Genomic DNA, 27,999 nt, shown 5'->3' on the forward strand with positions numbered 1-27,999 from the left:
CAGTGATGGCACAGCCCCGACCCAGTTCTTGAGACCCCCAACTGTAGCTTCAGTGGGGCCTGTACTCTCCTGCCCACATCCTGAAGAGGAGCCCTTGGAATGCAGGAAATACACGCACTGGGGGGAACAGGGAAAAGCTTCATCAAGGGCTTTTTTTCTTTTAAAAATACGTTTAGGTTTTTAAAAATGTGAACCGACAAAGAAAAATATTGTATAAATAATGGTAGAGTGGATATGGAGAAAATAAGGAAGGTCACACGATGGCCAAGTTTGGGAAACGGTGTCTGAGGGCTGAGCTGAGGGAAGGGCACCCCAGGGGGTCTGCCAGTCTCGCCCCCACCCCACTCGCCCCAGCCCGGGGGGCAGAACATGGAAGGGTAAGGATGCCCCCTGCTGGGCGCACTGGATAGCAGGTGCCTCCTGGGGAAAGGTTGGGGATCTGGGAAAAGCAGACCCTCAGGGCAGTTGCTGGTAGGTCTGTGTCAGCTGTGATACTGGAGGGTTTGTCATGTGTGAGCTTCGGGCCATAGAAGGAGGTGAGAACTTAACCTTCAAGGCAGGGCTGCCTCCCAGGGAGCTACTGGTGGCCTAGAGCTCCAGAGGCAGGTTTAGAATTCACTTGCTCACTTGGCAGCTTTGTGTGGGGACCTCGTGCTTTGGTTTCTCAACTTGTTCCTCAGAGAAGTTTACTGGCCGATGTCAAACTCAGATCTTCAGGTGACTCAGTTACCAGCCAAACAAGAGAGTCAGATTAGGTGGGTTTCTTACCCGATGCCAGGACTTACCTGATGGAGCAGTGGAGTTTGGGAACCCGGAGGCCTGTTGTGTGTCTTGGGAAAATGGCTAGGAATGAAGATGGCTCAGTCGTTGCATCATCTCGTGTCTGTTTCCCAGTCTGACACAGGAAGCCACACTCACTGCTCTATGAACCCGGACACCTACTAGCTGGTTTATCTTCTGATACTTAACCTTCCTGTGCCTCAACTTTCTCACCTGTAAAATGGGGATAATAATGCCTCCCAAGGATGTTGTAAGGATTTAATAATACAATAGATGTAAAGTACTTAATACGGTGCCTGAACATGAGCTCAATAGTATCATTATTGTTATTATTATTATTATTATTGTTTGTTAGCAGACACTGACAGGAGAAATGCAGTTTCTTATTATTTCTTCCTCAGTACGGATGCTATTCCTTCCACAAGTATCTTCACCGACTTGCTCTTTGGATTGTTGTGTTTTTTGTTTGTTTCAGCAGTTTGTGTGGATCAGGGGCTGGACCTGCCTTCCCAGAGCAGGCTAAGTTAGGGTTCCTCCTGGTTGTAGACTTGAAGCAGGTTGTCCCCCAAGCGGCCTGAACTCATGAAGTCATGACACAGGGCTCAAATCCTGGACAAGCGCCGTCCTCCACTACCTTCGTGCCACCACAGCCCCCACAGCTGATGAGGCCACTGCGAGAGTGGAGACCAGGAGCTGTCCATCTGTCCGGCTGTATGTCCAGCTGTGGCTCCAGATCCAGCCACCTTCTGCAGGCTGAGAGCTGAGTGTGAATGGAGACAGGGACAAGGGAAGCAGGTGCTGAGGTTCTGATCCCTTAGGGAGGAGAGGAGAGGCCATCAAGAGTTCTCTGCAGGAGGCAAGGAGGAAGATGTTACCTGTCCTCCCATGCCAAGCCCTTCTAGAATCATCAAAGGAACCATCTGGGACTTAGCAGTGGAAAAGAATCCGTCCCACGTGTGTTTCCCTTTGAAGTGCTATTTTGGATCAAACTTACCTGGACGTGTAGGGTTCATTCTCAAGAAACCCAGATTTTAGTCTCAACCAGAGCGAAGGTTTGCTGTGTGAGCTTCTGATCTGTTGAGCTTTTGATCATTTCTAAGATTCCTTCCAGCTTTCCAATCAGAAGGGCCAGCTTTGCCCCTTATCTCACACCTTTCCTCTGAGAGATGACAAACCTAGAGACAAGAGCTGTAGATGGCAGGAGAGAATTGGCTTCTACTCCAACAGGATGTTCTTGGACACATTGCTCATCTGCTATGCCTCTGTTTATCTATCTGTGAAATGGACCCATTTTCATAAGAGTGATGAAATTGAGTTAGATGATGCCCTTCTCTAGGCAGGCGTGGTGCATTGCACATAAGGAATGCTCTCAGAACTACTTGACTGCTCCTGTCCTTACTCCTGTGCTGGACCACCTTCTTATCAGGACCTGGGCAAAGCCACAGTGAACAAGCCCCTCGACTTTGTGAATAGCAGGAAGCCAGTGAGGACAGGGGATATGTTGGGAGACACACTCAGGATCCCCAAACGTCCTAACCTGCTGGAGCAACAGCCTGAACCTCACAAGGTAAAGTAGACAGGGCTTAACTGAATGCTCCGGGCTTGGCTCCAAGGCACCGACAGTACAAGGACAGGGTGGGGAGGTGGCGGCTTAGCAGAAGCATGTGTGAATAAAACTGAGAGTTTTCGCTGACAGCCAGCTCCATGTGAGTCAAACGACAAGGCGGCAAAAAAGCAGACAGGTTCTTAGGCTGCTGAATTGAAGTCGAGTCCTGAGCCCAGTGATTCTCCATCTTGATATCAATCAGAATCACCTGGGAAGCTCTGGTAATACCGTGTACTCCCTGCTGAACCCAGACCCTCTGAATCAGGACCTGGGAGGGGTGGGTGGGGAGAGGGGAAGAAAGGTGAGGAGTCTAGATTTCTAAAGACTTGGTTCTAGAGCCAAGGAAGCCTCAGTCCCATCCTCATTCTTGGCATGTCAGACCACACCTGATGTACTCAGGGACTTCGGTTTAGGTTGTTTGATTGTGGGGAAATGCATGCACTGGAGGACATTTGACATTTGGTCGGGGGGCCAGGATGGAGGATGCACACAACACTCTGTGAAAACTGGTGGAGGGAGCAGGAGGTCCGCCTTTGCAGGACGAGACTTGTTCTCTGGGGTCCCAAAGTTAGAATCTGAGGTGACTTAGGTGACTGCCTTAGGTCAGTTGTCCCACAAAACTTTATGAGACAGAGATTTGCTTGCAGGAAGTTTATTGGGAGGTGCTCTCAGAAACAACACAACACATCTGAGGGAGTGAAGGAACCAGGATTGAGCAGAGGAAGAAATTGATCAACGATGCAGTCACAACAAAGGACGCCTCCATAGGGAGCTCTGGGATTGGGATGACCCTTCAGAGCTGGCTCCAACTGAGGCAAGAGGGCTGGATCTTTGAACTCCCACATTGACCAGGCAGATGATCCTTAGGGAGAGCTCGTGAAGTCTGGCAAGGCAGCTCCCATTGGCGGCTGAAGGAAATGCCCAGGGAGAGACTAGTTGTAAGCCATCAGCGGCCAACACTCCTGGCAACTTAGGGATAAGCTTCATGGTCTCAAAGGCAGGATCTGGGAGGTGCACCATAGCAACCACAACAGTACCCCCTTTGCAAGGCTCAGGCCTACTTGCTTCACATGGCAAGCTCACTCTGCCTGGGACGAGCTCCTCCAGACTTTTGGTGATCACTTTCTCTGGGAAACTTACAGGAAGGTAAGTAGGATGAACTATATGGCCCTTAATACTGCAGCTTGTCTTGGTGTCACAACTGATATTCAACATTGCCACCGCCCCTCCCTCCCGCATTACTCATTCTACATTCTCTTTACCTTCAGCTTGTACCTCTGCTGGTCTAGGTGGCTTACCTGTGGGGTGACTCAGATCCTCATTCCTGAGGGGTCTGAGCTCCTAATCACCATGCCCTTCTCAAACCATGCTGCTGGATTTGTTCACTTACTATCAAAATTGGGCAAGTGAGTACCAAGAGACACCCTAGTGGATCACCTGCGTGCCAGACATATTCTTCCCAGGCCCCATTATGTAGTAGCAGCCCTATCTCCTCAAGAGGATCAGGGTCAAGTACCCCTGCCAGGAAGTGACACCTTTTTTTGCCTGCTGGTCTCTTGGCACAAGGAGTCTGAAGGACAGAAAGCAGCCACACTTAAACTTTATGGGATTCTTGTTCTGTCCTCTGGCAGAAGTGTTCTGCCTCTGGGAACCAGATTCTCTAAACCCAGAGAGCCTGGAATCATAAGAACAGGACCCACAAATTCCCCCAAAAAGGTCACTGGGAGTGATGGTAAGTGGGGTTATTCCTATGTCTACCTGTTGTTTCCTAGAGCTCTGTTTTCTACCTCTTGGGCCAGAGCATAACGTTATAGTTATTGAATTGGGCACATTCTTCTCCCTGGAGGGTGGTGTCCCATCATCTCTAAAATGGTGCTGCAGCTGCACCTTTGAAAGGCTTTTCTTTCACTCTATCAACTCCATTCACCACTGGGCAGCAAAATATGTGATAGGCCCAGAAGATTCCACAATCATGTGCCCACTCTTTTGCTGTAAAGTGGGACTCTTGATCTGATGTGATGTTAGGTGAGATCCCATGTCAGTGAGTCAAACATTCTTTAAGTCCTCAGAGAGTAGTGCTGATTGAGGCCTTTAGTGGGAAAGAGAAATCCAAATCCAGAATATATGCTGATTCAAGTCAAGATGAGTCACCAGCCCCTCCAGAGTAGAACAGGTCCAAAGTAGCCAACTCGTTACCAAGTAGCTGGTTGGCCATCAGTTGCTGGCAGGTTGGAGATTTGGCAGCAACAATAGTTAGATCAGCCTTGGTGAGTGGAATCCCATTCTGTTGGGCCCACCTCTGTCACTGTACACAATATGTCTATGAGTCACCTCCATCTATGCCAACATGGCCACTTTATTCATGTGGCCATTGTGCCAGCATGAGCGGTCAATGACAGAGGCTGGCTAACATCAACTAGGCAAGTCATTTTTATCTACTTGTTTATTTAGTGTCTCCTCCATGGTGGATGCTCTTGGATGGGCATTAACATGTAATATATAGATGTTCATACTTTGTGCCCACTCCCATAGATACATCCACATGCCTCTTCTCAAGACTTTCTTGTTCCCAATCCTCCAATATTTCTCTTTCTAGGCCTCTAACCAACTAATCAAGCCATTTGCTACAGCCCATGAGCCTGTATATATTTTTACCTAGGACCACTCTACTGGGGAGCCATGATGATGACTCCAGTCCCCTATCAATGTCAGCTCAGACACTGCATGACCTTAAAATGTTTGGCTATTCTACTTTCCCCAGTGTACAGTTACCCAAGTAAATGGCCATACGTCCCTTTGGGGAAGGAGTATGGAAATCATTACTGTATTGCCATAGTGTTACAGAAGCCTTCCTCCTGGGAACCCGACCTCTCCCTCAAGCAACAGGCTCTGGATCCAAAAATTGAATCAGGTCTGGAAACCAGACAACGTATTGTAACTTTTTATTGAAACAACTGCCATTAACCTCCTGGTCTTTCATTCTTAATTTCTTTTCATTGTACAGCTCAGCAATTCTGTGTGTGGTCTGCAGATCTCCGGGGGTTCCTGAGACCATTTCAGGGATTTCACAAGTTCAAAATATTTGCATAATAATATTAAGATATTATTTGCTTTTTAAACTGTGTTGACATTTGCACTGATGGTGCAAAAGCAATGGTGAATAAAACTTCTGGCACCTCAACAAACCAAGGCAGTGGCACCAAACTGTTCTGGTAGTTCATTGTGAAAGAAAGAAGGAAAGAAGGAAGGAAGGAAGGGAGAGGGGGAGGAAGGAAGGGAGGAAGAAAGGAAGGGAGAGAGGGAGGGAAGGAGGGAGAGAGGGAGGGAGGAAGGAAGCAAGGAAGGAACAAGGAAGGAAGGAAGGAAGGGAAAAGAGTCAGTTTCACTTAAGAATGTCCTTAATGAAAGAATAAAAATTGTTAAGTTTTATTAAATCATGACCCTTAAATACATGTCTTTTCAATATTCTCTGTGATTAAATGGAAAGTACTGTACTGCACACAGAAGTATAATGGTTTTCTCAAGGAAAAGCACTTGTACAATTGAGTTACACGCTAAACTAGTCACTTTTTCATGAAACACCATTTTCACTTCAAAGACTAACTGGCAGATAAACTATAGTTATTCAGACTTGGTTGTCTGGCAGATGTTTTCTCAAATTCAAACCAAGTAAGCCTGTCACTTTGATGAAAACAACTGATAGTATTTGTTGCCAATGATAAAATTTGACCTTTCAAGTGAAAATTAGAATTTTAGAAAACTTGTATGCACTATCATGAGCTTGACAGATTCCTAATACTCAAGCTTTTTCTGATGATATTAACAAATATGATTTTTAATATTGTATAATGAATTGTATTGTATCAATATTTGAAAGATCTGTATAATTCAATGAACCAATATTTTCCAAATGACCGAGGGAAGATGTTACAAAATCATGCATGGGTTGAAGAGCCATTCATAGTGCAAGGTAGACCAATAGACTTTAATGTGATCGAGTACAAAAAGTTCATTGACAAAGTTTCATATTCTACATTACAACTACCATATAAGAAAATAGCACTTGCTGAGTTTTGGTGTAGTATCAAAGAAAAACCCACAATGATCTGAAAAGCTATTAACATTTTTATTTTATTTATTATTATTTTTTATCATTAAATTTTCCAACTACATATCTGAGTGAGGCCGGATTTTCTTCATATATTTTAACAAAAACAACATGTTGCCAACAGAAGCAGATATAAGAATCCAGCTGTCTTCTATAAAGCCACATTTAAGAGATTTGCAAAAATGCGAAAAAAGCCACTCTTTTCACTAACTTTTTTGTTATATAAAATATAGCTATTTTTCATAAAAATATGCTATTTATGTTAACATATAATGGGCTAATTATTTTTTAAATGAACAGATAAACATTTTATGAATTTCTTGATCTTAATTTCTAATATGGCAAATGTCAATAAATATAACCCACATAAACAAAAGCTCTTGGGAGATGTCAATTTTCAAGAGTGTGAAGTGACCTCGAGAGCAAAAAGTTTGAGAACCACTGGTATAGGCTGAGCAATACCATCACTAGCTGCCCATCTCTGCACAGCTCTACTGTCAGGACCCCACTGCCGTTCTAAGTTGCTGCTCATTAAAATAGCTGTGCCAGCCTCTGGCTTCTATTATTTCATGGTCCCATCATCCCCATTGCTCTCAGGGAGCCAGTTCTGAATGGCCTCTTGCTGTCAGCCCTGACCTACAGAGGACAGCCAAAACTGAGCCCCCCACCAGTGCACCCCTCTGCTTTCCTCTGGGATCTTCCGGGCCTTCCTGCAGAACTGAAGTGGGTTTCTGCCTTACATAGAATACCCACTATAGCATGCCCACTTCTCTTAGCTTTTTGAACCCTTCCTCCACCTCTGCCGTGGTAGTTCTGGCATTTCCATTTCAATTGATGGGCCACTGTCTTTCTCTTCTCAGGATCCTTGAGAAGTATTAAATCCTGTTTCCCCGGAGAGTGCTCCCATATCAATAAACTCTCCCATGCTCAACTTAATATTCAGCTCCCCCTTGATCTGGCTTTTACATCCTTTCTGGGCTCCTGCCAGTACATGCTGGCTACTTTTGCAGCTCCTTGGGATTATAGCCCTTCTCCTTCCCTAGCAGGCCCCTGCACATCTCTGGCTGGGTTTTGTTGGAACATGGCGCTATTTACTGGTCTTGTCGGCCAGGGGAGAGATACAGCTTTTTTGGCAACTGAGGGCAATTCCCAGGGACAGTGGCAGCTGTGAGCCATCAGCAACCGGCACTCCTGGCAGCTAGAGGAACGAGCACCTCCATGCTGATGGTGATCTGGGTGGTACCCCACAACATCTACTACAGAGACAAAGTTCAGCTCCACCTGTGAGGCAGAGGAAAGCAGGGATCAGAACCTAATGCCCTAAAGTCAGACTCAGATTTGAATTCTATCTAGCTATGTGACCTTGGGCAAGTTACTTAACCTTCTTGAGGTAGTTTCTTCATCTCTAAAATGATGATAAATTGTAACTACCTGATAGATTGTTGTGAGACAAATGAAACAAGGAATGTAAGTGCTTAGTACAGTGCCTAGCACATAATAAAGGCGTGGATGTTGTTCCTGTTATAATTGGTCAGAACTTTCCAAAGCCTGAAAAGGCTGCCTTAGGGAGCAGACAATAAGGTACATGATCGTGGAGGGTCCTTTAGCTGATGCTGGAGAGTGCTCCATAGGGATGTTGTGGAGGAGGCTGTAGGGTCCGTGGGGGTATTTACAAAAGATGAACTTTGGGCCCATTCTGTCCCCAAGCTGCCTTGATTCTTTGATTTCTCCAACTCTGCCTACCCTTAGTGGGAGCGAGGCACTTAGAGAAGTATATTCACTTTCAGGCCACTAGGGGGCCATTTAGATGCCTGCAACGGGAATACACTAATGGTTTCTTAATGGCTCAGGCACCAGGGAGATCAGGCTCAATTATATCTGGAATCATTTTGAGTTCCTAGGGTAAAAGACACTATGTAAATCCAGATAATAAATAGGGCCTATTGATGACAGGTTAAAGAATCTGGCACTGTTTAGTTTGGAGACATATAGAATGAGAGGAATTGAATAAGGGCTTCAAGTATATTTATTCTTTAGTGTAGAAAAGAGTGACATGCTGTTTTCCTACTCCACAGGAAACAAAGCAAGAAGAAAGAAGTTTAATTTGCAACAGAAGAAATACAGAGTACATTCAAGAAAGAGGATGGAAGGGGGCTTTGGGTTGGCCTTATCTGGAATCTGTAAGAATAATTTGCCTTGGTGTAGTTGGTATGATCAGTCCTGCCAAGAAGGCCAGAGAGTAGGGTAAAGAAGAGTGTTCAACATCCAAAGACAATTAAGGGATTTTAACTTAACAGGCAGTGCTGCTAGACTGGCTCTGGCGGACCTGGGAGGAGGACAGGGGAGGAGTGGTTGTCTTTTCTCCATCAGCCCGCAGAAGGCAATAAACACTCCAACTTCCAATGTCCTTGAAATGTCTCAGAAAGTAAAAAGGCAGGCTGTTCCTGGGAACAAGCATCCAGTTGGCCATTGCTAGTGGCAGACTCACACCCCAGCCTCAGGAATGAGAGTCAGGGGCTGGGTTACAGGCCTGTCATTGCAGAGGTCGCTCAGCACACTCTGCTCCGGTAACCACTTGACTTCTGTACAGCTGAGGGGGCAGGGCAGCAGTGTTGGGGAGGGGCTTCTTCACAAGAGGGTTTGGTGTCTGGAAGCTAAGGGTTCCCATGGAGAAGGAGAAATTGGAAAGGCAGAGAGGGTCCTGTCCTGCAGAGTCAGAAGCCAGGAGTCAGGCTCACAGCTGCAGGGGCAGGAGGGGTGGTTCACCTATAGAAACCCATCAGGACCACAGTCCTCTTCCACACACACTCATGCAGGCACAGTCTCCCACACCCATTGAGACACCCAGGCGGTCCACACACCCAACTCTGGGAACACAGGAAGTAGAATTCAAGGAGGAGAAAACCAGAAATTCTAGAAAGCCTCATAGAGAGGGAATGGAGAAGAGAGAAGGCCAGGAGAGAGGGGGGCAGAAGGAGGGGGAAGGCACAGGGGAGAGCGTTACTGAGAGTCGAGCTTGGAGAGTGGTCCTCAGCACCAACCTGAGGGAGGACACACCTCACATGGGAAGGGGTGCAAAGAACAACCGCCAAGGCTCTGAGCCCTGGAGAGGAAAAGAGAGGGGAAAAGCTCTCAGAGTCGCTCCACCGTTCAATGCAGCCCCTTGAATCTAAATCAAATCCAAACCTGGGAGTCAGAAGCCCCAAAAAGCAGGACCTGGGACCTGTTGCAAACTTCGGGACTAAGGTGGGAGGCGAGCCAGGAGAAATAGCCCAGCGCGTGGTACTGCCTCGGAAGCTCCGGAAGATCTGGGCAGCCTGACTTGGGGCTCTAAGAGAACAGGGAATCGGGAAGATTTCAGCAGAGCCCCGAAGCCCAGGTGGGACTGGGGGGCAGGGGGAGTAAGGGGCGCCACCAGCTGAGTCCACAGTGCGCGCTCCAGGCTGATTGGCTGCCTACGCCAGATGTGAGCCAGGCTCGCTAGGCGTAAAGGGTCTGGAAGACCAGCTCGGAAAGTACGTGGAGCGGGGCGCGAGCCGCGAGTACGAGCTTGGTATCACCCCCAATTCTGGGGGTAAACTGAGGCCTGAGGGCCAGAGCCGCTGCTGCTATTCCACCTGTCACTTCGGACAGTCAGGACGGAGAGAGGAGATGCCAGAGTTGACAGCTCCGCGCTGTGACCGCCCCTCCCCGCCCGCCTTCCAGTTCCGCATTCCGCCCCAAACGATGCTGTTCCCCTTTTAAAGAAGCGCCCGAGGCTCCTAGCCTCATCTCGCCAGCCCGCGAGGGGTGGCGGCGGCGTTGCCCTTTTAAGAATCAGCCTCCTTGAACTCTCTCTTAACGGGGCGTCCTGGCGGGGCTCGCGGAGCACGACAGAAGCCCGCCTCCCCGCGCGGCACTTCCGGACCCCGGCGTCGCCCTTTTAAGAGGCAGCCCCCAGCAGCGCTCTCCCCCGCCCCTATTGCCGGCGCGCGAGGCGGGGCAGCCCGGCTGGAGCGGAGCGCTGTCCGCGCGGCCACTGGAGACCGGGCAGCCGGCGGCCGGGCAGGCGGTGGCGGCGGCGGATGGGGACGCGGAGCCGGGCGGCTGTGGGGGCTGTGACTGTGGCGGCGGCGGGGAAGCAGCTGACGGGCCGGCGGCGGCGGCGGCGCTGGCGGCGGTGACTGGTCCAGGCCCCGGCGGCGGCTGCAGCGACGCGGTGGCGGGCTGCGGGCGGGCGGCGTGAGGAGCGGCGGCGGAGCGCGGAGCGGCCCGGAACCGAGGGCGCCGGGCCTCCCGTTGCCCAGTCCTCGCAGGCCGCCAGGCCCCCTCCAGCCGGGGCCGTGGAGCACCGAGGCAAAGGCCGGGGCCCCCCCATGAAGGAGCGCGACGCGGCCCCGGCCGAGCGGGGCAAGCCGGCCACCTACACCGGGGACAAGAAGGCGAAGATGGCGGCCAAGACCAACAAGAAGTGGGTCCGGCTCGCCACCGTGTTCGCCTACGTGCTCTCCGTGTCGCTGGCCGCCATCGTGCTCGCCGTCTACTACAGCCTCATCTGGCAGCCGGTGGGCGCGGGGACCTCGGGGGGAGCCGCCGGCCCGCCCCCCGGCGGCTCCAACGCCACTGGCCCGTCCGGGACTTCGGGGGCGGCGGCGGCGGGGCCCAACGCCACGGGGTCCTCCCGCCGCGAGGCGCCGCGCGACGCGCCCCCGCTGCAGGCGGCGCGGCCCATGGCTCCGGGGCCCTCGGCCGACAGCCCCCTGGCCGGGCCGCTGGAGCAGCCGCGGGGGCCCGAGGAGGACGAGGAGGAAGCCGCGGCGGCGCCCGGGAGTCGTTGAACCCTCCGCGCCAGGGGCGGCCGGGAAACGTCCTCTTCCAGCCTGGAGGCAGGACTTTGCAGCAGGACCCGGCGGGGAGCCCGCGGGAGTGACCCCCACCGGAGTGAACGCTCCCTTCCCCCCGACGATCGCCGGCTCTCCCCGGAGGCGAGTGGCCTGCAGCCTGATCTTCAGCCAAGGGACCACGATTCTCCGGGGGCTCCGGGTTTGGTCTTCCCAGGACCTTGCTGCGCCAGGGCCCTGAGCCATAAGGGGCATGGGGGAGGGGCGGGGAGATCCCAGCACCGAACCCTTCTCCGCAGCTCGCTCTTATGTATCCTACATGCAGGGGTGACTCGGGCTTTCCCCCAAGACTCAGGGGAAGGAGGGAGCTGTAGGGGCTCTTCTTTAATAAGCTGAAGCTCTCGCAAGGAGGAGGGCACCTAAAGTAGTGGAGCTCAGGTATGTCAACCTAGTTGCAGTGGCCACAGATGCATTTGATTTATAGATCCCTGTATATAGTTGTTGACATATGCACTAGAAGCTATAATTACATAGAACTATATGTATCCTCCCGCACCCTGGGTAGCTACTGACTGATGGGGTCAAGCAACGGCTATTTGCTGGCCCCCAAAGTGCAGCTAGCCAGAAGGGCACAAACACTGTTTTTTTCATCACCCACTCTTTCCCCTATTCCCCCTCCTATTTCAGAAAGATAGGTTTATGACACAAAAGAGTATAATCATTCTTAGACTTGTTGAAAGGACAGTGGAAAACCTTAGGAGAAGTAGAAGCAGTTTAGAGAGGGTGGGGAATGTACTGATCGCCTCCTCTTCCCACCCTAGTGCCCCCACCCAAGAGGCTTCCTGTTGCAGCCTAGAGTATCTGGAGAGGGGCCAGGGCAGAAGGAAGGGAAAGAGCAATGCCTCTGTGCTTTGATTCTTGGCCTTCTCCTCACAGAGTTCTTTTAGAAAAGCAAGCTTGTGTATGTAGAGTGGCTCACAAGTGTTTTATCTTTCTTGCTTTTTTTTTTTTTTTTTTTTTTGCTGCTTCTAAAGATCTTGTCTTGTGCCAGTCATCACCTTCACCTTCCCTCCTTCCTGAGCCTGTAGTGACAATGTAGCCCTGCGATTAAGATGAAATCTGTGGCAAAACCAGAGCTTTGAGAATGTCCCCTGGTTTTGAGTTTTGTATAGAACTGGAAACGCTGAAAGGTGGGCTTCAAACTCAGGATCGTGCTTTGATAGCCAGATAATAGACCAGCCATGGGAAGGTTAAATTGGCTTGTCTTTACCTCTCCTGATAAACCCTACGTATATGCAGCCTATACTTTTATTGAGATGAGAAACATCGAGAGAAATGACATATGTATACTCTGGGGCAGCAAGAATTATACATCAACTTGGACTCCATTTCCTTCTGCCACTTGCTTTTAGGCAATTGAGTGTGGGTAGTGACAAGATATCAAAACCCTTAGTGTTTCCTTTTTGGGAAATGAGGCACTTTTTTTTAAAAAAAGACAAAAACGTATCCACCTGAGTCCTGAAACAGTTTGTCTCTCCAGTTTTCTGGCCTATACTCTAGTTAGCTCTGATCCAAGTTTACAGGACAACAGCCTTGTTTTAAGCCATGTCCTGCTGTGGGCAAGATAACAGCAGCTGAGCTGTCACAGCCTAGGGGCAGGCTGGTAGCTCCCTCAAGGTGTCTTTGGAGGAGATTTCTGAGCAGCTGACTTGACTTTGGTCATTAGGAAGCCTTTGAGGCCTTTTTAAATTTTGGGTGGGGCTCTGGGGGGAAGAAACATAAAATGCCACTTTATAACTTCAATAATAGCTTGTAATTTATATTTATTGTGTGAATTTTTAGTCCTATATTTTAATAATTTGTAAATTAATCTCTTATTCCAAGAATCCTTTGAACTTGCGGAAGTACATCTGGGAATCCAGTCCCCTGTCCCCATCCTGACCCCTGCATTTGGGACTGTTTAATCCACTTTGGGGTGGATTACAGAGTCTAGAGAGACCACTCGCAGACCCAGCTGCTGGCCTCCTGCCTCTCTAAAGCCTTCACTGGAACTGGGACATTAACTCCAGCTCTAGCTGGGAACACGACCAGAGACATTATTTATAACTCAGCCATTTAAGATATACCTGTACTTAAAAAGTCCTGTATATTTTTAAAAAGTTTTATTTTTCAGGTGAACAAAAATACATTCTAAGAACTCTATGTAAGTTGATTGTTTCTCTTTTTCATACTTCTTGGGGAAGGAGGAGAGGGTGGAAGAGGAAATGGTCTGAGATGGTGGATGGGTGGTGATGAATAGGTGTAGGAGGAAAAAGCAATTGCCCTGCTGTTCTCTGAGCCTGATGGCTTGACTGAATTGATTAGTGAAGGTGGCAGGAATCCATCTTCATCGGGAAGCAATCATGGGGTCGGAAGAACAGTGATATCTAGATCAGCCACCTTAAAAATGTTGAAAAAATTCGGCATTACAGGACTCTGAGCTGCCTAGCTGAGGAAGCTAAGAGACCAGTAAGTGTGCATATTAAAAATTATTACAAACACTGAGCTGGCTGAGAGCTGAGGTGAGGATAAAGCCTCCTGATAGCATCACTGTTCTCATCTTTAAATCATTGGCCCCCGGGCAGCTCGAGAAGCACTAACACTGGGAAAGCCACACCTGTGCGCCTGCAGTGGTTGGTCAGAGCTTTGTCTGCGATGGAGGAAGCGAGAGAGCCAAATGTTGAGAGAAGGTGTAGGTTGCTTCAAAGGTGAGGCTTTTCCTCCCCACAAGGCAAACAATAAAAGACATGTGGGTGAAAACCACAAATATAAGCGATTAGTTATGCTGCAAAATACATGGCAAGCAATTGAGCTCAGCTCATTATCAGACAATGCTGCCCAGTACAAACCCCAGTGAGAAGCCAGTGTGAGGGGGCCCCCTGAGGCCTGCACTTTTCCAGAGCTGTTGGGGGGTGGCTGCTGTGCTTTTACATCTCCTTCTAGTCTGCAGGGAAGCATGGAAAAAGCCCGCCCTTCTTTTATTTCCCGCTTCAGCCTACACAATGGCTTTCTGTGAGAGGGCTTGGTATGGCAGAGCAGAAGGGAAGAGAGTTTCTGAGGTTCTTCTAGTCAGCCCCTCCTTTCTGGAGACAGTGACATGTGGCTTCTGCAGTTGCACGCGGCTTCACATGTTGGGCACATACAGCAGTGTGTGCAGCAGGAGCCTGCTGGCCGATGAGAAGGGCACTGTTCCACCAGAACAGGGCCTGGTGGGCAGGGAGCAGTGGTCGGAATAGCTTTATTTTCAAGGGTTAGAAATTACCTGCAAAATTGTCCATCAGGTTTTGAGTCAGGAAGGAGAGGTCTGTGCAAAGGGAGATTACTTTCCTTCAACTGCTTTGCACCTGGACCGCCAGGATCATTCTAGGTGTTCACTTATATTAGAAGTTACTCTGGGGCCGGCCCGGTGGCGCAAACGGTTAAGTGCGCGCACTCTGCTGTGGTGGCCCGGGGTTCGCCAGTTTGGATGCTGGACGTGCACCAACGCACCGCTTGGCAAGCCATGCTGTGGCAGCGTCCCATATAAAGTGGAGGAAGATGGGCATGGATGTTAGCCCACGGCCAGTCTTCCTCAGCAAAAAGAGGAGGATTGGCAGATGTTAGCTCAGGGCCGATCTTCCTTACAAAAAAAAAAGTTACTCTGTGCGTTTATTCCCTGCCAGCCTGCATTTGAAGGAAGAGATAATCCTCTTTGGAAAGTGAAGTTTTGGAGGGTGAGGGGTCAGGAGTTGGCTAAGCCGTTTAGACTGAGATTGTGGGGGTATCATTTCTTTCCCCCGTCGATGTTGAGGTGCAAAGAAGTGTTTCTCTGACGTTTTAAGCATAAGATATATTTTCCTTCCTCACAGCTCTGGATTTCTGTGTGGTATGAGACCACAGCTTTGGAAGCTTTCCTGTCTACCTTGTTTTTCAGTTTTCACTAGGGAATTCTAAGATAGCGTGTTCTTAAGCTGAGTATTTATAGCCTGTTTTGAAATGCTGAGTGGAGAGCATCTACTTGTTTCTACATGTTTCTTTAAGGGGAACTGAAAGGTCAGGTCCCAAGCTTTAGGGCTACCACAGCTATTTAAGAGGGGTAATAATTGTCCTCCCCTTCCTGTCTGCAGAGAATGGAGGTATTTCTGGAATTGTAATGCAGTAACAAAACGGCTACAGCTGTACTTTTTTTTTTGTCTCCCTGGGTGGAGGGAGGGACCACAATGGCTTTGCTCATTTCACAGGACCACCGCTAAGCTCAGTGCCTGGGCACACAGTAGGGGGTGCTCTGAGTTTGTGGATCACCTGGTTGATGACTGTGCCGAATAAAATTGGCCCTAGTGTCGTGTGGTGTCACTGTCATAATCCACTTGTGTACCCACATCCACAGCCCGTAATCTGGCTCAAGGGAGTGGATTGCTAAAGAAAACCCCTGCAAATCACAGCTGCCCTGGCCATTCTGGCCATGGTTTCTTTATTTCCAAGCAGAGGGACTGGGCCTTGGCCTGCATGTTCTTTCCAGACACCAGAAGTCCACAGCTGTATTCCATGTGGTGCTTAACAGAGGGAACATAGAATATATGACCCATCCATTGTCTCCTCTGTCCTGTCCCAGTGGCCTAATGTTGAGCTATAAATATACCTGCTCTATCAACAGTTTTTTGGTCATATCTGTTTTACTTGCTGACATAGCCTGTGGGTTTCTGCTGCCAGAAAACCTGTGTTATGCTTTTTGTCTCTCCAGTAGCTAATTTAAAAAATACAAAAACTTTTTTTTTTAACTACACACTCAGACTGTATCAGGCCCTCCGTCCTAAGTGCAGAAACAGCCATGACTCCCAGTGGTACCGTGCACGTGAGCTGCCTGGTCAGTAAGGAGCACCCAGGTCAAACCAGTTTCCCTGTGCCCCATTCAGTTCTATCAACATTTGTTAAGCTACTATGGGGGACCAGAAAAGTATCACACAGGTCTTGCCCTCAAGGAGTTTGCAGTCATGCCAACAAGAATCTGTCCTTGTAATTGCCCTGTTTTCCTATCTTCATTAATCTGTTTCTGCAATAGCTTATCACTTAAATAGCAATAAGATCCTAACTTTTCTCAGAATAGTTTCTATAAACCACTGCCGTTAATTCAAGAACTACTTATTTAGTGTCTACAGTGTGCCAAGTGAGCTTTACAAATCCCAAAACCAACTTATCCAAAAAAGCAATTATGTTGATTACCAAGGATTTCCTTTTAAATATACGTCTCTCTGCTATCTTAGTGTTCAGAGTCATGAGTTGAGGTCTCCTCCCATTTGTGTCCTGGAGGCCACCTGCCCTCAGCCCCTGCTGGTGGTCTGGGCAGCACTGAGTCACAGCAGCCAGTCTCTAAGCCATAGGCAGCTCACAGCATCGCGAGGACCTGGGGGGGAGGCAAGTACTCTTGGGAGGGACCCCTGAACTGCAAGATAGGAAACCTGCGGGCTAAGCAGTGGCATTGGTCATGGCCCTTGACCCCTCTCTTTCCTCCTGACCAAATGGGACTTCATGAGAGCAAATGGAGCTAATTGATGTGACAGGGCTTGGAGATCTTGGGAATAAAAGTACAGTGTGTACACATGAGGTAATATATTTTCAAGGGACCGTCTGTCCCTTTGGGCAAAAATGATGCATGGAAAGTAGTGTGAAGGGGCAGGTAGTAAACATTACACCAATGCCCAGACCATCAGCATCACCTGAGAACTTGTTAGAAATGCCGTGTCTTAGGCCCCATCCCAGACCTGCTGAATGAGAAATTCAGAGGATGGAGCTCAGCATTGCGTTTTAACCAGTCTTCCGGGTGATTCTGACATACACTAAAATTTGAGAACCACTGGCCCAGCCTTTCCCTCTGATTCTGTAGCTTAGGGTTAGGGTATTTCTGTTTTGACAGATGGTTATCAAGGTGACTTTTGACCCCCTTTCTTGGTTGAAGCCAGCTGCCCTGTACACTGTGACACTGTGTCCCTAGACTTTGTAAGAAAAGGGGAAAAAGCCTATATTGATGGTTATTTTTGACACTTGTAGGTTTGATGGTTGCAGAAGAATTTGCCCTGGAGAGCTTGTTAAGAAGGAGGCAGGCCTAAAAGAGTCCTCCCTCCCTCTTCCACAAAGGTACTGATCTGTCTGCCTCACCTCCTGCCCTGGGGCCTGCTGCTCCTCGAACCAGTCCTTAAAAGGAGCAGTGGGTGCCACATTTGTTCTTTCTGGTGCCAGGTCTGCGCTATTTCACTTCGCCAGTGTCAAGTGGATGCTTAATGAGAGGCTGTGATGTAGGCCGGCAGACTTGTTGAGAGAAAGCAGCCTGTCTGTGGGCTCCTCTCATTGCCTTCCCCAGCCTCCAGTTCCCGGCTCAGTGAGGTTGTGGCCAGCCTGTGTGGGCCTTCCTTGTCAGCCCTGATAACCCTCGCTCAGAAAGAGAGGCTGGCCGAGGTCTGTGGATACTGATAAATGACTCAAGAGGCAGAAGTGAAGTGGTGTCTTGAGGTTCTTCTTTTCCCTTGACCCCCTGAGTTAGTCCCCAAAATAAGATGTAGCCATATGGAGAGTTTTGCCATTTCCTTTGTTCTTTTGGGGGCTAGTACCATCTTTTCCTGTTATTCCTATCCCTGAGGCCGGGGCTGGGGCTGCAGGTGACTGGCGGTCACACCTTCCAAACTTGTGCCTTGTTAGATGGCTGGGGGTCCCCTGCTTCCAGGGATCCCCAATGACCTGTCCCTTGACCATAAGAAAACAGTCATGCTGCTCCTTTGGGTAAAAAATTTAACTCTGGCAGGTGTGGAACTCCACAAGGGAGTTTGTTTCTGGGGAAAATATTAGGAAAACAAAAACTGTGATGTGAGTTCATGAGATTCCTACTGACATAAACAGAAGCAAAGAGGAACCACTCCAAGCTGTGAGAGCTAAGGGAAAATGCTTGGAACGTCCTTGTGATCCAGCCCGTGAGTGAGGGTGAAGAACACTCCCTGTAAGAGCAGGGTTACTTCGTGAGGCCTTTATCTGACCTCAACCAGACTCTCCTAAGGGATTGAAGAAGCTCACTGTCCTGGGAGGTTGGGTAAACTTTACAAACCATCCCTTGTTCCCTAAGAGTGTATTGACCCCAGTGAAGATGAGACTAGAAGAGAAGGTAAAGGAAAAGATAGAAAACAAAGTAGACAGAGATCACACCAAATAGCTACTTCATTTATTCAACAGATTTTTACTGAGTGCCTTCTGTGTGCCAGGCTACCATCCATAGAGTACCCACTGTGGGCTGGGTATATTTTGCATACTCTTATCTTTTATTTTTCTCAACAACCCTTCAAGGTAGGTATTACTAGCCCCGTTTTGCAGATAAGAAAACTGAGGCTTTTTGAGGTTAAACTTGACCGAGGTCACCCAGCTAGCAGATGGCAGACCTAGGATTCAGATTCGGTCTGTCTGACCCCAAGGCCCATGTTTTTTCCACTCTGCCATGCTGCCCGTCATCAGAATACATGCCTCCCTTGCAGTGGTCCGCCACTCCTCTCTGCAAGGTGAGATGGACCCAGGATGGAGATGCCCTCCGCCTCTTCTGCCCTCCTTGTTTTGAGGCCTTAGGTAAAGCTGTCATCTCCTTACTGGCTCCCTCTTACCCTGTGTGCTGTCCCTTCTCAGTCCCTCCAGCTCTGTGCCTGTGTTCCTAATAGCCATGTCTCGTGAAGAACTTCCCACCTTTGAGGAGCAGTCTTGTCTGTTGGTTGGAGAGAAGGGCATCCAAGAGGAAGGCTCCCAGCCAGGCCTTTAAACAAAGGAGCCAGGAAGAGATACACCAGCCTTTCATGACCCCAAGGTTTGTGGAAAGGTGTCTAACTACCCTCCCTCCTGCTCCATAGCTGGTTCCATCCTAGAGCAAGAGGGGTGGCCACCATAGCTGTAGGTCCCTTATCCTGAAGAAGAGCTCCCTTTTGCTGAGGAAAGCTCAGTGATACTTGCCTTGCACTACAGTCTTCCTCCACTGAAGACACCCAGTGCCAGACTCCACTCTCTCCAACCCCTAGTGACTCCCATGGCATCCTTTCTCCTAACGTCCTTCTAGATGTTACCCCCAGGGAGAGAAGCCCTATTTCTCCATAGCCCTTCTGCCCAGCTTTCTCTCCTGCTTAGGTCCTGTTCTGAAGGCTGAATCAGCTCTGCCCAAATCCTACATCCCCATCCCATAGTCAAACCTGCTGTGGCATATCCCCGTTAATGAAGGCACATCTGCACAGTCGGCAGCATTGGAGTTTGGGAGCAGTTTGTGAATCTCAGAATTCGAATTCTTGATCACAATGATTTTTGGAGACATCTGAATTCAAGGGCTCTGCCTGAACCGGCTCTACCCTAGCCCTATCCTTTGGGAGTCGTGGGCTCCAGGGTTGGCTCCATGCTCCAAAGCATATATGTGTGCCGGGAAGGCAAGAGGAAAACTTGGGCTGGGTATCTTTCACCCTGCCCTAGTCATGGCTCACAGGGGTCTTCTTCCCATCTGCACAGGAATGTTCCCAAGCCTTTCCAAAACTCCTCTAACCAACCCCACACCAACCTCTTCCAGCCCCCTTCACCTCATCCTATTCCCTACTGGCTGTCTCACTCCCCACTAAAGGAAGTTGGCACCACACACTCACTGGCCTCTCAAGCATCTTCCCAGGAGCCTCAGCTTCCCACCCAACTCTGAAGCCAGGAAGCTCCCACTCGGGAGGGGCAGCCCTCCCCCATCCCCTACATAGCCAGCAACCAGCCCTTAGAGTCTAGAGTCCATCTTTGCCCCTAGCCCTCCATATATTCTACTCCAAACTCTTACTACTCCAAGTGTGGTCCAGGAACCAGCAGTATAGGCAACAACCATGGCAGGGCTAGAGAGGAGGGGAGCAGAGGAGGTCATGTGGGGAGATCCAGGCAAGGGCTTGGGGGCAAAGGGCACACATGACGAGAAAGGGAAGAACACCTGCCTTTGTGAGCAGAGGTGAGATGGTTCCCTTTGGGCTCCTACCACCATCCTCAGCCCCTGTCAGGCACCTACAGCCAAGAACAGCTCCTGCTGTGCTGCCTGGATCTGCTGGATGACTGTCTCTTCCCTCCCTCTTGTTGGCAAAGTCACCATCGCCCACCGGCTGCATTGCTGGTAGTGGGTGCTCAGGAAATGTTTGTTGAATTGAGAGGAAGCCACAGCTTGTGCGGAGTCTGGATAATTCACCAGACGTTTGCCTCCGGGGAGGGGCAGGAACGGAGACTAAGTAGGAAAGACAAGTCCTGATGTCGTACTTAGCTGGAGTCACTGCTTCTCTGTCTCAGTCCCTGTCTGAGTCTTTGCTTTTGCATGATCATGGTGCAGGGAAGTGGTGGGGAAGAGGAAGTAGGAGATGGCAGGAAACAGCCCTAGGTGGCAGGGCTGCCTTTCCCCCATTCAGGGTGCGCTTGACGTCTGACCTGGGTGTGGGGCAGGGAGTCCCTGATGGTGAGCTCACCACCCTACTGTGGGGAGAGAAGGCTGTTCCCTCCTCACTCAACCCCACCGCATTTCAGAGAGGAGGCCTTTCCAGGCACCCTCCCTTTCGCAGAGGAGACCCAAGCTCTGCGTTTCTGTCCCCAGCTCAGTCCCTCCTGGCGGTGTGGCCTCCCTTTCTCTGAACCCCAGCCTCCTCTTCCAGAAAGGCGAGAGTCTGCCAGTTGATTCTGAGATTCCCCTGGTTTGGCCGTCCTGTGCATCTGGGACCGTGAGTCACCTGGGTGCAAGTCAGAGCTGTGGGAAAGGGCCCAGGCCTGGGCTGGCCGTGCCAGCTGCTGAGGCTGCCTGCACCTGAGGAGCCGGAAGCTGGCAGCTAGAGAGGGAGGCCAGGCTCTGGAGGTGACGGGAGCCAGGCGAGCCAGGTGCTGCATGTTTCCAAGCTGTGTTCTCTCACTATGGCGGGGAAGCCTGTGGCCTGGGCAGCAGTTGGCCCAGGACAGGGCTCGCCAGCCTCAGAGACCACGTGTGGCACAGGAATACACCAGGGGCTGTACCTGCCCATGAAAACACACATGTGCACAGGGATGTGCACGTGAGGTGCAGGGAAGGACAGCTACTTGCCCTCACAATGTCACTCTGCCAGAGAGTTTGGCAAACTGCTCAGCTAGACTGCCACAGCCACCAGCAACCAGACGCCCACTACACAGGAGACTCTTGACTGCGTTCCTCCCTCCTCCTCTCCCCAGCCTGGCCCCTGCCCACAGCTTTGCTCAGCATCTTCCTGCAGGGCCAGGACCCCCTGTCCTGCTCCTCATGCCTCCTGTGCCCCTCGCCCTTTGGCCAGTTCCTCTGGGGGTCCTGCTTCGCGGTGCCAGGCCCTGCTGGGCCCCAGCCTTACCAGACCTGTCTTCTCTGGGCTCTAGGGGCCCTGTCCCTCTTTGTGGCTCGGAGCAAGTCTGGACTTCCAGCTTGGCCTGGGGGTCATCGTGCCACCCCAGGGGCTGCTCAGAACCATCCGGACAGGACACAGGGCTCTCCTGAGACCCAGGCCTTAGATTGAGCGCACACACACTCTCCCTGGGTCCAGGGCTACTAGCCCCTCCTAGAGAGAGGTCAAGGGGAACCAAGTCAGTGTTTTGTGGAGAGCCAGGGCCAGGACTGGCTGTGGAAGCTCCTGACTCCCCTTTCGGCCCCTCTGGGGTTGCTGGGGCTGGGCTGGTTGCTGGGGCGCTCATGGGTCTGCCCGGCTCCATCCTGCTCTGTGTCAGTGCATGTTCCTTCTCACTTGGAGTCTTTCTGGTGCTTTGGCTTCCCTGAAACAAGAGATTGGCCCTCCTGGCTGGTGAATTCGGGGACCATGTCCCTATCCTGCCCCAGCCTATGCCCAAGTACTCACCTCCTGACTCTCCAGCCCCTCTTTGTCCTCCTTCATTTCCCACCTGTAGAAACACAGCACATGGCAGGCCCCACTCCTACCCACCCCACTTCACATCCCCCACTCTGTAGCTGGTGGCCCATGTTCCCCAGGGAGAAGCTAGAGCCCAAGGGTCTCAGAGGAGCATCAGAGCCAGAACGAGGCTCCAGGATGCTTTCCTTGCAGCTGACCTTGCTCCCCAAATCCATCCATTTCCTCTGAACACCGCCCATCTTAGCCCCATCCCAAGTCCCCAGCTGTTGTTTATGGCCAAGCCTGCAGCACCTTGAGTTCTGCGGGGACTCCAGGCGTGTCCTTGCCTGCACTGCCTGGGAAAGGCGCGCCTGACTTCCCGGGGGAAGGTAACTGCTGTAATTACTGCTGGCCTCCCTGGGCACCAGGCTCTTGCTGCTGCTGCCTTTGCTGATGGCCTCTCCTCACATCTCATTAACCTGCCGCCAGGCAGCAGTCAGGCAGGAGGCAGAGGCTCTGGGGGCTGGAGCAAGCACCTGGACCAGTGCCGGTGCTGACTTCCCAGGGGCAAGGGAGATGCAGGAAATCAGGGAGCCCAGATGCCTCTCCTGATCGTGCCCCCTGCCACCTGTTACCTGCGGGCCCTGCCAGTCAGCCTTTCCATCCCCCGGGCTTTGCTGCGTGTGGCTGATGCCCCCGAGGGTCTGCTGGGTTGCCCACCCCGAGTAGTACCACCTGCAAGAGATGGTCCACAAATCAAGGAGAAAAGAAGGCCATAGCAGCCCAGCTCCTTCAACAGCTCACGGGACCCTGCTGCTCCTTCTCTCCCAACTCACCTTTGCCATCAGGGGGCAACAGTGGTGGTTGCAGCTTCCGGTGGCTCCTGGGACCTAAGTAGGGCAAAGGAAATGGGGAAAGGGTGGGGTGACAAAGGACCCAAAGCAGGAACACGAGTTCTTCCAGGACCAGGAAGCTGTCAGTCCAGTTGTGGGTTTTCTGGTTCCCAAAAGGAACCCTGGCCCCGGGGGTCAGGGGGGCTGGGTCCCTGCACTCGCTTTGCCACTCCTGGCCAGGTGACTGGCCCAGCATCTCCAGCGCCAGCTTCCTCGTGTGTGGAATGAGGGGCCAGTAATTCACAGGCCAGAGCTCTTCCTACAACAGGGCGGGGGCAAGGAACGAGAGCTTTCACCCAGGAGGGACCAACACCCCAAAGGGACCCCAGGGCAGACTTCCTCGTGAGCCTCCTCCGCAGACCTTCGGGGGTCAGAATTCGGGGCAGGAGCTGGGGTTTGGAGGGTGAGAAGGGAGGTCATGGTGCCCTCCTCTGATAGAGAGAGGAAGGAAGATGTTTCTCCATGCTTCCTTCCGGCTCTGAAAATAAGTGGTAAACCAAGAAATAGAGAAAAGAGACAAAGAAGGGGTGAGGAGTGAAACAAGCAAGGAGGGGAGGGGGTGAGGTGGGTGCTGGCTCACCCCTGGTGCTGCCCGCCCTGGCCGGGCCGTCTTCTCGAGGCTTGCTGGAGTCCTGTGGCCTGTGGAGACAGAGAGAGGGAGTCAGGCCGCTGGCACAGGGAGGACAGAGGCTGCAGCAAGACCCACACTGACACCACCTCCCCCAACCCCAGTCCCAAACCTGAGGGCAGCAGGGAGATGGTAGGCCCAAGAAAGATGGGAGACCCAGGGCCCAGCCAGAGGCCCCAGGCAGACCCTCACCACCCTGGTTAGCGTCCCAGCAGCCCTCCAAGAAGCACCTACAGTCAGTCCTACCCCAAGCCCCACAAGCATGTCAGCCCAACGAGCTGCCCAGCCCTGCCACCCACGTGGGCTTGGCCTTGTCCAGGTCCCATGGGCGGCGCCAGTCACCCTGTGCATCTCTGTGCCGGGCGAGGCGGGCCAGGTCAATTTGCTCCCGCTCCTGTTTCCACTGAGCATAGTCCCAGCCCACTTCTGGGGGTCCCCCCACTGGCCGGCGGGGAGCTGGGCCTGGGACCAGGCCTGGACTCCGGGGCTCCCGAGCGCCCTGCAAAGACAAGACACGCAGCACCATGGGGATAGAAGCAGAAAGAGCTCTGGGCTGGGAACGGGGATCCAGAGAGTCTACTAACCCCTTCCTCTCTCAAGGTTTCGACGTCCCCATCTAAAAATTAGATCCACGCCATCTCTAACATGCTGTTTGCCTTAGGCACGGTTTCCATCCATTTGTTAGCTGTGTCTTTTAGGCAAGTTACTTAACCTTTCTGTGTATCATTTTCTCATCTGTAAAATGGGGATAATAATAGCACCTATCCACGGGGTTGTTGCAGGGGTATGTGGACAGGCCCAGGGTGGAGAGGCACCAAGCAGCCGTGAGCCGGAGCCAGGACTAGGGGCTGCTGCCACCTAGAGGTGACACCTGGCACATGGCCAGTCCCCTACACCCCCCTGGCCCTCCCCAAGGTCCCCACCCACTTGCCACCAGAGGACCAGATAGGGTAAGGGGCTGGGTCACATCTCTGGCCCGCCCAATGGGGAGACTGGCCCAAGAAATGAAGAAGGGGTGGGAATTCTTGCAGGTGCTCCTGGGCCATATCTCCACGGATGGGGCACGTATGCGACTCAGCTTCTTGGCCTCCCCCAAATGGGGACTGCCACATTTCTCTCCCCATACCCTCTTGAAGATGTACCTTCCGTGCAGAATCTGAGCTGCTGGCCATCTGCATAGAGGGGCTCTGGCCCAAGCCCCCTCCAGGTGACCCTTCTGCTCCCTGGTTCCTTGCTCTGCTGGGCTTCTCACTTACGATCCGCTTGGCCTGGGGGAGATGAGGATGGGCAGTGTGGCAGAGCAGGGGAAGAAGAGGCTGCCCCCTGGGGCCTGGGCTTCCCACACCCACCCAGCTCACCTCAGCTTTGTTTTCCATGGTCACAGCCAGCTCCACCCGCTCCCCCAAGCAGAAAGCACCGGTGTGGTGCTCCACCTCCTCATCCTCAAGCATCTCCTCGGCTGCCCTGGATCCCAGGCTGCTCCTCGCCCAGTTCCGGCTGACCACCCGCTTCTCCTGCAGAACGAGGTGCCGTGCCCTCAGGCCGCAGCAGCAGCGCTGGGCAGGAGCTGGGGGCTGGGTCCATTGGGTGGTTCCCCAGGCCGGGCTCCGGCCTTGGCCCTCCCTGGAATGCCCACAGAGGAGCTGACTCCGCAGGGCGTTCACATGCCAGTGGCATTAGATTATCCAGGGCCTGGGGCCACCCAGGGGCCCAAGATGCCACAGTGGCCCGTCATCTCTGAGCTGGGAAATCCAGAGCATTCTGACAATGAGGCTTTGTCCCTCAGACACTGTTCCTGGCATTCAGCCCCAACTTCTCTGTCCGCCTGGGGTTTGGGATTTGGAGCAGCCTGTGCTTTGGGGCATAGGTTCCAGGGGCTGGAAAAGGGTATGAGGAGGCTTCTATTTGGTTGCCTTTCAGCTGTGGCCCTTTGGAGACGAGGGGACAACACTGAGAATGGAAGTGGTGGGTGCACCCCAGAACTGTAAGTAAGAGAAGCAGAGGAGCAGGGACAGTTGTCCTCCCCCAGCACAGGCTGGGCCTCCACCTCCTCGCCACCCCACCCTATCTCCCGGGTGGGGCTTACGCCAGGAATCTGGCTGATGGTGACAGTGAGGCCATCAGGTCGGAGGAGCTCCGGCGTGGTCACAGCCATGCCCCCCTGCTCTGCCTGCCGACGGTCTTCCTGGATCTCCTGTGGGAGGGCCTGGGATCAGCACAGGCCATGGCCCCCCCAGACGCACAGAGACACAACGCTGACAGGCCTACACAGAGAGACACCAGTGGGACACCAGGGGGCAGAGCTCCATATCACAGAGTCCCCAAGGCCCTCGCAGAGCCTTTGAGATGGATCACACCCACCCTAACCCTGTCCCCAGGCCCAGAGCCTGCAGGGAGAGACCACCATGCAGGGGTCTGCGGGTCAGACAGGGAGTGCCAACCCGGTCAGTCCTCCCGGCCCTGTCACAGCCCACTCACCTGGTACCTGCGTAGTAAGGCCTGGTTCTTCTTGCGAAGGGCAACTATCCTCCGATCCAGCTCTGCGTCCTTCTCTTCCTGTCTGCTCATCGGGGACTCGGCCCCATGAGGCCCCTGCAGAGGGCAGGGGGCCCAAGCTCCTGCCTGCTGAGCCCAACCCTTACCAGTTCCCCAACTTTCACATTCTCCCACCCAACCATATTTTTACCACTCAAGCAACAAACCCCAGACCCAGAGCTAGGGTCACACAGGAAGGAAAAGGGTCACTCGGGGAGATGGTACATGGAAAGCCCCAAGCCCCTACCCCACTAGGCCCGCCTGCCCATCTCTCTGCCTCCTCAGGGGCTCAGGTCAGGGCCTCATACCCAGGCCCACAGCTGCCAGCAGTGGGCTGCCCCTCCCCCTGGCTCTCCAGGGAGCTCTACTGCTGAGCTGAGCCTGGAATGGGAGTTATAAATGGCTCTGGCAGCGGAACCTGCCGTGACTGGGAAGTTGCCAGGGGATTCAGGAGATCGAAGGGGGAGCTGTTTGGCTCCCAGGCCCAGGACCACAGTAAAAAGAGAGGCCTCTGCTCCGTCCTGGGCTCCCAGGCCCTGAACTCCACTCCTCAGGCCTGTGCCCAGCCTGTGGGAAAGAGCCGCGTCCACGGGCCCAGCCTCTCCAGGCCGGAGCTGCTGGCAGTCCAGGCAGGAGAGAGCCAGCTCGGTGAGCAGGCCCAGCCGGGGAGCCACCCTGGACGAACTATGCCTCTGCACCGAGATCCCCGGGTCCCCCCTCTGGCTGCAGGGACTCCGTTGTGGCCAATGCCCCTGTCCAGCCCCCTGACCCGCCTAGGCACAGCACTCTTCTTCCCAGGCCCAGCTGTCCCCAGCTGCCCCCAGAGTGTGGCTGTCAGTGTCCCAGCCCCTTCCCAACCCCAAAAAGCCCCCCGTCAATGGCGAGGTGCCACTCACAGCCGACTGCATGGCAACCGCAGGCACCGAGAGAATTCCAGAGCAGCCCCGGGGGAGCGAGAGCAGGAGGGAAGCCGGAGCCACTGGAGCCGGGCCTCTGCCGGCCTCTCCCGGCCGGCTTTGCTGCTCAGCACACGAGATCATGTTGTGATTACAAAAGACTCCTCTGGGCTCCCAGCCAGGAACGCCGCGGCCACTGCCCCCACCCATCCACTCTCAGAGGGCAAGGACCGGGGCACCAGCAGCCAGCTGGCCCTGCCCAGCACCTCTCCGTGCCCTGCCCCAGCGTCCCCAGACAGACTGGCAGGGACTTCTCCCTGGTGGGTTGAGCCCACACAGGGGGCCTGGCTGCCCCAGGCCCTGTGCCCCAGCAGGATCCCAGCCTAGGTCTGCCTGCAGGAGGATGGCAGCCGGCGTAGGCCCCCATCCCTCCCATTAGTAGAGAAAGGCCTAAGGATACAGCCCAGTCCATTGGGCTCCCTGGTCTGAGGGCTCCCACCCCAAATGAGCCTCTCCTCACTCTGGTCGGTACTGGTTTAAGTAATTAGAGGGATCAAGAAGACTAGGCCACCAAGTACTACTGCATACCTAAAATAACCCCATTAGTCATTCATTCCTTTAGGTTGAACATTGTCTTCCCTGTATTTTAAAGTACAGCCACTCCTGGGAGGCTCAGCTGATCTCCCTTGGCATGGGGAGCTGGGTCCCCCTGCAGGCCCCGTACCACTACAGCTCAGAACTGGCCAATGGCCTTCTCTCCTCAGACTCCTAACTCTGGACCCTTCCCAGCCTTGCTCTCCAGGGCTGGCCCTTTCAGCCTCTCTGACCTCGAGAAAGGAAGCAGCCCTTCTCGGGAAAGGCT

At 52.6% G+C, this 27,999-nt stretch overlaps 2 protein-coding genes across 4 annotated transcripts; one reads left to right on the forward strand and one right to left on the reverse strand.

Annotated features, from left to right (window-relative positions):
- Window positions 1–10,288: 10,288 nt before the first annotated feature.
- INAFM2 (InaF motif containing 2) lies at window positions 10,289–26,274 on the forward strand. Of its 3 annotated transcripts, XM_058541223.1 has the most exons (5): window positions 10,289–14,061; window positions 17,378–17,464; window positions 18,989–19,163; window positions 25,091–25,232; window positions 25,627–26,274. In XM_058541223.1, exon 1 carries the CDS (start codon window positions 10,850–10,852, stop codon window positions 11,309–11,311), a length of 462 nt encoding a protein of 153 aa, XP_058397206.1. In that variant the 5' UTR covers window positions 10,289–10,849; the 3' UTR covers window positions 11,312–14,061; window positions 17,378–17,464; window positions 18,989–19,163; window positions 25,091–25,232; window positions 25,627–26,274. The 3 variants fall into 3 exon arrangements, with proteins under 3 accessions (XP_058397206.1, XP_058397207.1, XP_058397208.1); XM_058541224.1 differs by lacking the exon at window positions 17,378–17,464; XM_058541225.1 differs by lacking the exons at window positions 18,989–19,163; window positions 25,091–25,232; window positions 25,627–26,274 and adding an exon at window positions 17,567–17,906.
- Window positions 21,336–27,993, reverse strand: CCDC9B (coiled-coil domain containing 9B). Its single transcript, XM_058541222.1, has 11 exons — window positions 27,138–27,993; window positions 26,185–26,298; window positions 25,793–25,900; window positions 25,065–25,220; window positions 24,849–24,974; window positions 24,006–24,205; window positions 23,659–23,717; window positions 23,022–23,075; window positions 22,821–22,920; window positions 22,195–22,237; window positions 21,336–22,111 (listed from the first exon to the last, which is right to left on the reverse strand). The coding sequence occupies exons 1-11, from the start codon at window positions 27,345–27,347 to the stop codon at window positions 21,569–21,571; spliced, it is 1,713 nt and encodes a 570-aa protein (XP_058397205.1). The 5' UTR covers window positions 27,348–27,993; the 3' UTR covers window positions 21,336–21,568.
- Window positions 27,994–27,999: the final 6 nt, after the last annotated feature.

The sequence above is a fragment of the Diceros bicornis genome, chromosome 5, assembly GCF_020826845.1.
Source record: "Diceros bicornis minor isolate mBicDic1 chromosome 5, mDicBic1.mat.cur, whole genome shotgun sequence".
In the NCBI taxonomy this organism is placed as follows: Eukaryota; Metazoa; Chordata; class Mammalia; order Perissodactyla; family Rhinocerotidae; genus Diceros; species Diceros bicornis.